The sequence below is a fragment of the Erpetoichthys calabaricus genome, chromosome 5, assembly GCF_900747795.2.
Source record: "Erpetoichthys calabaricus chromosome 5, fErpCal1.3, whole genome shotgun sequence".
In the NCBI taxonomy this organism is placed as follows: Eukaryota; Metazoa; Chordata; class Cladistia; order Polypteriformes; family Polypteridae; genus Erpetoichthys; species Erpetoichthys calabaricus.
The window spans coordinates 236,674,249-236,686,753 of NC_041398.2; the positions used below are offsets into that span (position 1 = coordinate 236,674,249).

General features: G+C 40.7%; 1 protein-coding gene across 1 annotated transcript; it reads right to left on the reverse strand.

Moving 5' to 3' along the window:
* Positions 1-212: 212 nt before the first annotated feature.
* Positions 213-11,583, reverse strand: LOC114642508 (neuropeptide Y receptor type 2). The gene is made up of 2 exons (XM_028791371.2): positions 11,012-11,583; positions 213-6,195 (listed from the first exon to the last, which is right to left on the reverse strand). Exon 2 carries the CDS (start codon positions 6,183-6,185, stop codon positions 5,025-5,027), a length of 1,161 nt encoding a protein of 386 aa, XP_028647204.1. The 5' UTR covers positions 6,186-6,195; positions 11,012-11,583; the 3' UTR covers positions 213-5,024.
* Positions 11,584-12,505: the final 922 nt, after the last annotated feature.

Consider the following 12,505-nt stretch of genomic DNA (forward strand, 5'->3'; position numbering starts at 1 on the left):
CTTATTCCATGTGTCTGTGGTTCTCTGCAAACTGGTAATTACTAAAATATTCAATGGTATGACTAAACTGCAGTGTTTGTCACTGGTGTATTTGGTTCTTTGTAAACTGATATAAATATAATTTGATTTTTATGACAAATGCATTAACAATGTTACATGTAATTTACAAAGCATTAAAAAAAACTGAAAACAAATACAAAACATCTTTCCAATAATTAATAAAGTTCTTATATATATTTTTAATAGTCATTTAAATTGCATGAACCATACACATTATTTTACACCCCATTACATGACAGCTTGTTACATAATTTTATTAAGAAAGCAGTAGTGGTATTCTTTGTTTCAAAAAATGTACTTTAGAATATCTCTGATGTTGAGGTACTAAAATAGAATAAAGAATATGTTAAGTGAAAACAAAAGGCTATGCTCTTATTTACACCATTTGGATCTTAACGAGGAATCATACCGTGCAGCTGGCCAGTTTAATGAACAGTTATTAAATATTTGCAGAGGAGCCACTGCCTTGATTTGTCGAGATAACACCCTTAAAGTGGAAATGTCAGAATGTGAGAAATGACATGAGCCATGCCCATTCATCCTACTGCACTGCTGTATTTTACACGTTTTAAATTTGTCAATAGAACAGCGTTTTTTTGAAGGCGTGGAAAATAAGTCATACAAGTTTACCTTTGACATCTTTAAAGATCTGTTTTGAAAAATGAATGACACGTCAGCTGCACACTTGCCACTCCATGGATAGTTCCATGCCTTTCCACTAACTTAAAAGATCACCATCCTCTTGGTAAATTTAATAAAGATGGATAAAACAGGAATGTCTTTGCTTCTGAGAAATATTCCTTCCATAATGAAAACTACAAAAAGACATGTTTCCAACAAGCTTTATCTTTTTCTTTCTTTGAATTATTCTCGGAAGAATAATAACCAAAAATGCTCAAAATAACAGCTTTTTGACCACAGAAAGTATTGTCCAAAAAGCTTGAGCTGAGCAATCCCCTATATGGAGGGATGTGCTGCAGCTTGGACCACAACTGAACGTTGTCACGGATGGCTGGGGCCCATGCCCGGCCAGGATGGCCCTTTGGCACTGAATCCGGGGAAGCTGCCATGGGAGGCTCATTACGTTCCCTGGAACACTTGGTGGCAGCCCCCCTGGGCGGTATTGGGGCCACAATAATGGAACACCGGAGCTCATGCCTTTTGGGCTCCGTGGCCACCGCCAGGGGGAGCTGAACGACTTAACGAGCCCGTTTGGGCTGTGATGCAGCCACATCCGGAAGTGCAGCCTAATTAGGCTAATTACCACCTGAAGAACTTCTGCGTGGGCTATAAGAGGAGCCTGCAGCCACCACTCGAGGAGCTAACGTCGGGAGAAGGAAAGGAAAGGAAAGGAAAGGAAAGGAAAGGAAAGGAAAGGAAAGTGAAGTGAAGTGAAGTGAAGTGAAGTGAAGTGAAGTGAAGTGAAGTGTTTCTGTGGTGGTGTTTTGTTTGGTGTGTCTTTTGGGACTGTGTTGTGCTTGTGGGACACAGGGAAGACGTGCCCCACAGGTGAAGTTTATTTATTTTACGTGTGCCTCATGGTGTGAGTCTGTGTCAGGTTGGCACCCATATAGCGCCTTTTCACAACATGTACCTTCTTGCTTTTCAAAATCATTTAAGTTCTTTGGTAAGGTTTTAGAGACCGCTGCTATATTCCTCCATCCTGCTTTAAATTTTAAAATAAAAATATATTCTAAATGTCCATTTTTTTTCCTCATATTATACTTTATTAAACACATTATCACACACTATGTGATACCCCCCTAAACTGGATAAGTGAGTTGGAAAATGGACAGATAAAAGTACTATTAAGACACAATTTACAATTATAAAGACATAAAGAGCATCACATAAAAGCAGCTTGCATGCAGCGACATTTCAAAACTGAAACTCGACACCATGCTGCTCTTCCTTTTAATGTATTACTGACAGTATCTTTCAGATCTAAATAATTTAAAAATACAATTGAACAATACAATTTGTAGAATATAAAAAGAAGAAAGAAATGACATCTTAAACTGTTTTTGTTGAAAGCTACAAAACAAAAACATTCCTTAATTGATTCTATCAGTAAGAATTGCTTACTCATCCACTTAAGCCCCAACAAACGATACATCAGATGTAACTTCCAGATGCAATGCTGCTTTACAATGTTCCACAGACAAATATTTAATGGGTTTAAACATTAAAGCAATTTTACAAAACTTTAAAATGAGCCACCAGGGTTTTTACTGTACATTGAGCTGCAAATTTTTAATATGAAAATAACTGAAGAGGGCTGCAGTTTTATTATTTATATTTATTGTGTGCAATAAAGGGGTATTTGTTGACGCATTATACTATGATTTAAAAATACACCCCATATAATAATCCTTCATTTCTTGTTATCATGAAACGCTCATTGAATAATTTTTGGTATTTGTTACATGAACTTAACTCTTTCAAGGCCGATGTCGACTTTTGTCGGAATTCAGGGGTAGAGGACGGTAATCCGCTGTTAACTGGGACAAAACTTGCCCTTACATTTAAGTTTGACTCTCTTTGCTAGAAGGAAAGTTAAGTAGCTTTATTGATTTAACCTCCAGTCCCTGCGTGAGAAGCGAAGAGCAAACCACCTCTAAAATGGCATTGACATCTGGTGAGAGACTAAATACGCCATGGATGTTTTACATATTATCGCTGAATCGGACTCTGACTTGTCGGACTTGGAATTTGATGCAACTGATCAGGAGATGGACATCGAATACGAAAGTGAGGTACCAGCATCAGCTGATCAGTCCCCAGTTGATCATGGTGTTTGTGTAGCTCAGGGGTCCTCAATCACAGTCCTGGAGGGCCGCAGTGGCTGCAGGTTTTTGTTCTAACCGGTTGCTTAATTAGAAAGCAATTCTTGCCAATAATTTAATTTCATGGCTTGTTAGTGCTTTAACTCTGCTGTCAGGTAATTCTTATATCCTAGATTTCCTTCCCATTTCTAAGGATATCCTCCAAGTGATTTGAAGGCTAAAATGGATGAGTAATTCTCAGTCCTTCACTTTTTTCTCTTCACTTTCCTTCCAAGTGTTTAATTAAACCCAACCTTCTTCTTCTTCTTTCAGCTGCTCCTGTTAGTGGTCGCCACAGCGGATCATCTTCTTCCATACCTTTAGGTTAAATTAAATTTAATTTTATTTAAAATCCATCCATTCATTTTCCAACCCGCTGAATCCGAACACAGGGTCACAGGGGTCTGTTGGAGCCAATCCCAGCCAACGCAGGGCACAAGGCAGGAACCAATCCCGGGCAGGGTGCCAACCCACCGCAGGACACTCACAAACACACCAAGCACACACTAGGGACAATTTAGAATCGCCAATCCACCTAACCTGCATGTCTTTGGAATGTGGGAGGAAACCGGAGCGCCCGGAGGAAACCCACGCAGACACGGGGAGAACATGCAAACTCCACGCAGGGAGGACCCGGGAAGCGAACCCAGGTCCCCAGACCTCCCAACTGCGAGGCAGCAGCACTACCCACTGCGCCACCGTGCCGCCCTTTTATTTAAAATTTTAATTTTATTTAAAATTTAATTATCTTTGGGTTTAATTAAACCCAATAGTGCACGATAAATACACACAGGTGTAAATGGTAACAAGCTAAATGGAGAAATGCTGCTCTCTTTTGTCATTTGCATGTTATTGCTAATTAGGAGCAATTAAAAAACAAGAATACAGCTGTTTAAGACTATCCATCCATTATCCAACCCACTATATCCTAACTACAGAGTCACGGGGGTCTGCTGGAGACAATCCCAGCCAGTACAGGGCGCAAGGCAGGAAACAAACCCCAGGTAGGGCGCTAGCCCACCGCAGGACACACACACACATCAAGCACACACTAGGGACACTTTAGGATCGCCAATGCACCTAACCTGCATGTCTTTGGACTGTGGGAGGAAACCGGAGCACCCGGAGGAAACCCATGCAGACACGGGGAGAACATGCAAACTCCACGCAGGGAGGACCCGGGAAATGAACCCAGGTCTCCTTACTGCGAGGCAGCAGCACTACCCACTGCGCCACCGTGCCGCCTGTTTAAGTCTAAAATAAGCAATAAGGGTTCAAAATCTTAACGAGCGAGACTACTAAAGTGAAGCAGAAGTGTTACTTGAGCGATAAGTGCTTCTTATTAAAATTGGGTTGGAACAAAAACCTGTAGCCACTGTGGCCCTCCAGGACCGTGACTGAGGACCCCTGGTGTAGCTGATACGCCTACAGCAGCCTTCGCCTGGGAGGACCACCACTTATGATGACAAGAGGTACAAACCATATGACGTCACACTGCGTCTGCCACTGCCGCCCACCATGCATTCCTGCTGGTCATCGAGGTGCCCCAACGCAGTCACTGCCTCCAGAGATGCCAAACATGTGCCAACAGCAACCACAGCCCATAGTAACAGATGTTTTATGTTGATTTGTGTGTGAAACCATTGCTTTGTGTGCTTTTCAGAAAACAGAGTTTTTTGGGAAAAATATTCAGCCCTCAAAGAGTTAGTTATTTATAAAGGAAAAAATATTGCAAAAAAATAACATAACATTTATGCTTACACATGACACATGAAAGCATGTAATAAAAGTGCATTTATCTCAATTTCTTCATTAAATAATACGCATTACTTGATCAATTACTAAACAGCTCACTAGGAATTACAGGCAAGTGTTACTGCGTCGGTGAGGGACATAACACAGACACAAATGCAACGTGACATGCAGACAGAGGTCCACGTAATAATATTTAGAATGCTGACGGCATGTGGACCTGCAACAGTTTAGGCTGATTAAACAGCTTTCCGTGAGCATAAATAAATGGCTATGTTTTGAATGAGATTGACGGTTACAGATGAGCTTGTTTTTTTTTTTGTTCTTATTTTATTTCATCAAGAAGAGAAACAGCCCCTTTGTTAATGTGTGGTCCTCAAAACACCTTCAAACATTGGTTGGGTGTATACGAGTTGTGTCTGTTACACTCGCATTTGCATTTACAATGTCTTCTGCCTCCAGGGCTTTTTTTGTCCTAAACTTCACCAAGGCTTCTGGGTGGATGGAGTCAAGTCTCTGCTCACACTTGAACACAGTAATAAATGCATTTCTGTAGTTTTTGTTCATCCACCCATAAAGTAAAGGGTTGGCAAATGTAGAACACATAGCAATTACATGAAATATCGTAAAAAACAGCTTAAAATCCTTCATGTCCAAAACATAATCAATATCAGAAGCAAGCTGAAAAGCGTGAAATGGTAACCAGCTCACGGCAAAAACCACCACCACAGTCACTAACATTTTGGTTGTTTTACGTCGTCTGTGGTCTCTGTCGTTTCCGCCCCCTGGGCTTACATGATTCTTCAGTTTCCTCCAGATTCGAATGTAGGCACAGGAGATGATGACAAGAGGCAAAACATACTGGAGTATAAGCATAGAAATGCTATAGACAGTGCCATCTCGGTTGCTGCCAGGCCATTTTTCCCTACATACATGAATAGATTTTTCTGGAAAGATATTTAATGTTTCATACTCTCTAAAAATAGCCAATGGACTTGCCAATATTGCACTGATCATCCACGTAAAGCCAATGATTATAAAGCTAGTTTCCTTGGACATTTTGCTTTCCAGGTGGTAGACAATGCACCGGTGTCTATGTAAGGCAATGACAGTTAAGGTCACTGTGGAAACATTCACTGCTAAGCCTTGGGCATATGGCACCATGAAGCACAAAACCTTTCCAAATTTCCACTCGTCTAGTAATGTGTATATAAGAGTGAAAGGCAAACACAAAGTATTTACCAACAGATCGGCCACAGCAAGGTTTGCAATGAAAAAATTAGTGACGGTACGTAGTGTCTTGAACTTAAAAACAACGTAGATGACAAGGGAGTTGCCAATAACTCCCAGAAGAATAATGCTGCTGTAAGCTACTATGAGAATGACTTGCACAACCACCAGCTTCGTGCTGTCTTCGAGGTCCGGAGGCAGGTGGTCAAACTGTGGAGGCGTAGCAACTGTGCAACACAAACTTGATTCATAGTGCTCCTCCTGTGTCCGATTTACTTGACCCTCTGGGTCCATGGGTCTCATTACAGGGGCAGCCATAAAGGAGGCTCTGCAGACACAATGAATATCATTACTACAGCATTTTCAAGCTTATCATTACATACAGTACTAGTAATATTAAACTTAATTTTATATAATCTCAACAAATGCAAATGACATTTATCAATGTGCTTTGGGATTTGATTGCTATAACTCGTTTTAATATTATCTCAGAATCAAATAAAAAAAATCCAACAATTTCAATTGCATAGAATATCTAAATTGCCTTTGAAAGAAATGTAATGAAGTCATCAGAAATAAACTTTTGTTTATCAGTCAAAAAACATTTATTAACATATATACCTTCACATATTAAGAACTCTAACAAAACCAATTAAGGTAGACATTGAAAGGTGGAGATAAAAACAAATCACTGCAAATCCATCAGAATGATTGAGGAAAACGAGGTTACGAAGTGAAACCATCTCATCAGAGAAAGGGAAAAACTGGTTGAAAAAATAAACTATAACTCAAGAAAGCAATAAAGCAAATCAAATATCCAGATTCACATGGTGGCACAGCCAGCCCATAGTGTATTTTCCTGCATTTCATTAGAGGACGGGGTGCCCCTGTATGGAGCTTGCATGCGTTGTTTTCTCGCTCAGTTGGGCTACTTTTAATTGTCATCTGGGGGAAAAAGTGGGCTTTTGTGGGTTGTGGTTTTTTGGGCTACTTTTTTTTAGAGACAGTGTGATATTTTGTACTATTTTTCAACATCACCCCTGACACACATTTTTGCTATATTTTTCGTCCATCTGGCACTTGTATATGTTCTTTATCAAAGTAAAATCTCCACTGTTTTGTGCGATTGTAAATACCCATACTATCACACTGAAATATATCTGACGGGACACCCCCCCAAAATCCCTGCCGCCATCTTTGATGGCATGTACCTATTCCTCTTACTCTGACACGCTATCCTGCTTTCTTGTGTGTCATTTTGTCTGTTTCAGGTATTGGGCTATTTTTTGGGCAAATTTGCTATTTTCAAGCTGTCCTTGGGCTAAATTGTTTAAGGACCTGGCAACTTGAGTTAGAGTAGTCCAAGCTGATCCTTCTCTTTGGACAGTCTTCACCTATAAAATTGTTTTAGAAATCAATGCCTTCAGGCGTTAAGAGAAAATATGCTGGCAGTGTAGATTATGTTTCTACGATACAAAATAAAAGATTAACCTGGCACTAACCTTAACCTCTCTTAACCTTTCAAAAATGCCCAATATTTAACAAAGGCATTTTCATGTAAGTAAAAGAATAGTACGCTTTTATTGTTTCATTTGTATCAAATTAATAAAATGTAATCTTCAAACATACTTTTATTTTCTAATGCACCAGTCATGCAATATATTATGGAAATCCTTAAAGGTATTGATTCCTTAAGCCACTTTTACTTTAGACTGAATAGGTGTTTTATTCATGAAGGCAATCTGTCTTCTTCTAATACTCCACGGACATGCTGCTGAGCAGTATGGTGATGTTAAACCAATTGGTGTGAGAGATTCCATCCATCCACCAATCTTCTAATCCCACTTAATCCTCAGCAGAAAGCAAGCACAGGGGACAAGGCATCAGCCCATCACTAGGTGAACACTAGCATTGCCATTCCACCTAACCTTCATGTCTCTGGACTGTGAAAGGAGACTGGAGAGCCAAGGGGAAAACATGCAAACTCCATGCAAGGAGGACCCAGGGACTTGAACCTTGGCCTCTTTGTTTAGAGGCAGCAGTGTTACCACCTGTGTGAGGGAGTCCGTATCTGTAAAAGACCGGGTGTTATCTCCTGGTCTGGATCTTGCTTTGCACCCACTGCCGCAGAAACAGGATAGAACCCTGCACAGCAGAAAGTCAGTCAGTAATTTTCCAACCCGCTATATCCTAACACAGGGTCACGGGGGTCTGCTGGAGCCAATCCCAGCCAGCACGGGGCGCAAGGCAGGAACAAATCCTGGGCAGGCTGCCAGCGCACCGCAGGGCACACACGCACACACACTAAGCGCACACTAGGGACAGTTTAGGATCGCCAAAGCACCTAACTGCATGTCTTTAGACTGTGGGAGGAAACCAGAGCACCCGAAGGAAACCCACACAGACAAGCAGGGAGGACCCGGGAAGTGAACCCAGGTCTCCTTACTGCCACCATGCCGCCCACAGCAGAAAGTAAGCTAATTAAATGAATAGAACAGATCTTAATGTGATGGATGAATGCTATCTACTTTACTGTCAGTTTCATGAATCCAACAACGATACTCAGAAATGGTCCATTTTAATTTTAATTAAAATCTATTATTCTCTGTGTCATTTTGTATTAATAAAAAAGTACATCCCATCAAATATTTACATTTTCACTAGCACAGTTCAGAAAATAAATGACAACAATTTGAAAACTATTACTTATTAAATGTAACCTAACAAAAGCATACTACTATACTGTCTTAAAAATGACAAGATAGCTTTTAGTAAAAATTGCTAAGAGCACTGTACAGTTTATATTAAACTGAAAATGCCAGCAGGCTGAACACATTTCCAGGTACATTTGGAACAATGTAGAAATATTTCTTTAAGGGTGACGCATTGGTGCAGCCTTTAACACTTCTGTATCATGGCTCCAACAGCCTGTGTTCTACTCCTGGCCAGATCACCCCATAAAAGGAATTAATTTGAGATTTTCTCCAATGCCTCGCAGTTAGGAGACCTGGGTTCGCTTCCCGGGTCCTCCCTGCGTGGAGTTTGCATGTTCTCCCCGTGTCTGCGTGGGTTTCCTCCCACAGTCCAAAGACATGCAGGTCAGGTGCATTGGCGATCCTAAATTGTCCCTAGTGTGTGCTTGGTGTGTGTGTGTGCCCTGTGGTGGGCTGGCGCCCTGCCCGGGGTTTGTTTCCTGCCTTGTGCCCTGTGTTGGCTGGGATTGGCTCCAGCAGACCCCCGTGACCCTGTAGTTATGATATAGCAGGTTGGATAATGGATGGATGGATTTTCTCCAAGTACTACGGTTTCCTCCCACACCGCAGAGACATCCATGTTAGGCTAATCATCATCACTAAACTGGTCCTGTATACATTTGTAGGGGAGTGTAAATGTGTCCTTTGATAGACTGGCATCCCATCTAGAGATATGATGAGACCAGTCATCATGCAGATGGAGGAAGTGGACGTGGTGCAGAGCTATAAGTACCTGGGGGTCCAATGAACAGCAAACTGGACTGGTCTGACAATACAATGGTGCTATATAATAAGGGTCAGGGCTGACTGTACTTTCTGAGGAGACTGAGGTCTTTTGATATGTGCAGGAAGCTACTGGATTTTGTACCAGTCCATTGCACCCACTACATTACTCTACGCTGAGGTCTCCTGAGGAGGAAACTTCAGTTCAGGCGATGAAAATGCCAGAACAAACCTTTCAGAAAAGGCAGCTCCATCACGGGACTGAACCTGGACACTCTTATAGGCTGTTGTGGAAAACACAGATGGTTGCAAAACTGGATGCCATCATAAACAATTCTGTCTATCCCCCTCAGGGGGGCGCTTTCTTGGATGCGGTTTTAGCCACTGGCTCAAATATCCCACACTGGAATAACTAGTGCCTCTGGGGATCTTTTCTGCCTGCTGCCATTAGTCAATTTAATGTTTCCTCCTGACTTGCTGTTCTTCTCTCTAGCCAGAAGCCATACGAAGATAGTACAGATTCAATCTACTACAGTTACTTTAGCACAATATTTATTGTCTTATATGGTTTTTTTTTCTATTAAACCAGCCTCCATTTTGGAGCCGGTCCCAAGCCCGGATAAATGGGGAGGCTCTGTGTCAGGAAAGGCATCTGGCCGTAAAAATCACACCGAAACCATTACACAACTAGGACTTGAGAAGTCTAGTCAAAATATCAACCCAATATAAAAATGGGAAAAGCTAAGGAAGAAGAAGAAGATATGCCTTTACTCTACTCTATTACATTGTATTCTGAGTCATTATCAGTATATTTAATGTTTCTTGCTGCAGCATGCATTTGAATTTTCTCTTGTGGATTGATAAACTATATCTAAATGAATCTAATCTGTTTCACATCAACTGTGCCAGCGTACACTGCAGCTGTTCCATTACACCAGCGCTAAACTAACCTGAGCACTGGTATGAGTATGGACACCCTGCTGCCCCATCTATTGTTAATTGCTGTCAGGGAAGGTTTCTGCTCCTTGTGATTCAATACTGAAATATGCAGGTTCACAAAATGAATAAATGGAAAATGAACAAGTATGAGTCAGTTGTGGGTGTTGTGCCAGCCATACCATACAGCGCTGATTCCTGCCTTACACTGGAGACTACATGGGCAGGCACCATCTAATAGGCTTCTATTGGATTAAGCAGCTTCAAAAAAATCAGTGGATGGGCGATTAGCTAACAATAATAATAATTTTGCTGATTATGTTTTATTACTAACGTTAGTAATCATTGTTTAAAGGATTATTACTGTATTATCACAAACTTCATAAGCACTATAATCAAATGTGCTAATTAATGGGGTGTAATCCAGCATCATCTCCCTCACTCTAATGCTAATGTTATGCTTTAGCGTGAAAACATCGTCATATAAATTGTAAAGAGCTGAATTCATAGTTTTAGCGCCTGACATATCTACGATAATAAACTAATTACAACGAGGAAACTCCGTCGATGTCAATGAGGAAGACGCAGCAGAAAATAAAGATTTGAGAACTGGTTGTTGAAAAAAAAAAAATGTGACAGCTGCGCTTCAGAATTCCACACTGCATCGGAAATCACGATTTTAAAAGAAAAAAAGGAAAGAAAAGACCAAAGTGTCCATCGGGCAGTACTTACCACGCTTCTTCACTTGGGCTGTGTTGCTTCCATTTCATCGACTTGCATCCCCAAGGACTTTTTTTTTCCTCCTTCTTTTTCCCTTCATACGATTGAAACACCACGTCAGCTACCGGGTTTTGTCTTCGTACAAGCTGGAAACGTGCGCATCCAGAAGGTTGCAAATATCCGTTTGTCTTTTTTTAACTTAAGGAGATAATTCTGAGGGCGCAGCGCATCGAGTCACACACCATGACAGTGTCCGGCACGCCTTGTCTTCTGAGCAGGATGCTACTTGATAGCTTAAAAGGGCGCAGCTCGCGTCGCCAGGAGTCCCGAGTCTTCGCCGGATAGCTACAGGGCTCTAGGGAAGGAAGGAGGTTAATAAAGTTTTTATATGGAAAGAAAACGTTACAAGCTCTTGGAGGGATGTGAAGGTACTTAAAAGACTCCTTGAAGGAGGACTGCAAACACCGTGAGCAGAAAAGAAGGCGCACTTTAGAGATAATGGGAGCTACAAGCGCATCTCGTGCACGACAAGCACGCAGCACGGCTGTTACTCGGAGACATCCAGTCGAGCGCTACCGCGCCTTTTATATGGGGACGCGCTGGCTTGGCGGCTCCAGCGTAACGCCTTGTGCACTCAGTGAGGAGAGAGAGAGAGAGAGAGAGAGAGAGAGAGAGAGAGAGAGAGAGAGTTTAGTCTCAGCTATCTGTGCCTGCCTGCCTCAGACAACGGGACAGCCGAGCTACAAGGGTGTTATTTTTTAACCTTTTCTGGGGAAAAAACATAGATAGACAGATAGATAGGAAAGGCACTATTAGATAGATAGATAGATAGATAGATAGATAGATAGATAGATAGATAGATAGATAGATAGATAGATAGATAGATAGATAGATGTGAAAGGCACTATATAATAGATAGATAGATGTATAAGGAACTCTATGATAGATAGATAGATAGATAGATAGATAGATAGATAGATAGATAGATAGATAGATAGATAGATAGATAGATAGATGTGAAAGGCACTATATAATAGATAGATAGATGTATAAGGAACTCTATGATAGATAGATAGATAGATAGATAGATAGATAGATAGATAGATAGATAGATAGATAGATAGATAGGAAAGGCACTAAGATAGATAGATAGATAGATAGATAGATAGATAGATAGATAGATAGATAGATAGACGTGAAAGGCACTATATAATAGATAGATAGATAGATAGATAGATAGATAGATAGATAGATAGATAGATAGATAGATAGATGTGAAAGGCACTATATAATAGATAGATGTATAAGGAACTCTATGATAGATAGATAGATAGATAGATAGATAGATAGATAGATAGATAGATAGATAGATAGATGTGAAAGGCACTATATAATAGATAGATAGATGTATAAGGAACTCTATGATAGATAGATAGATAGATAGATAGATAGATAGATAGATAGATAGATAGATAGATAGATAACGTGAATCACTATATAATAGAT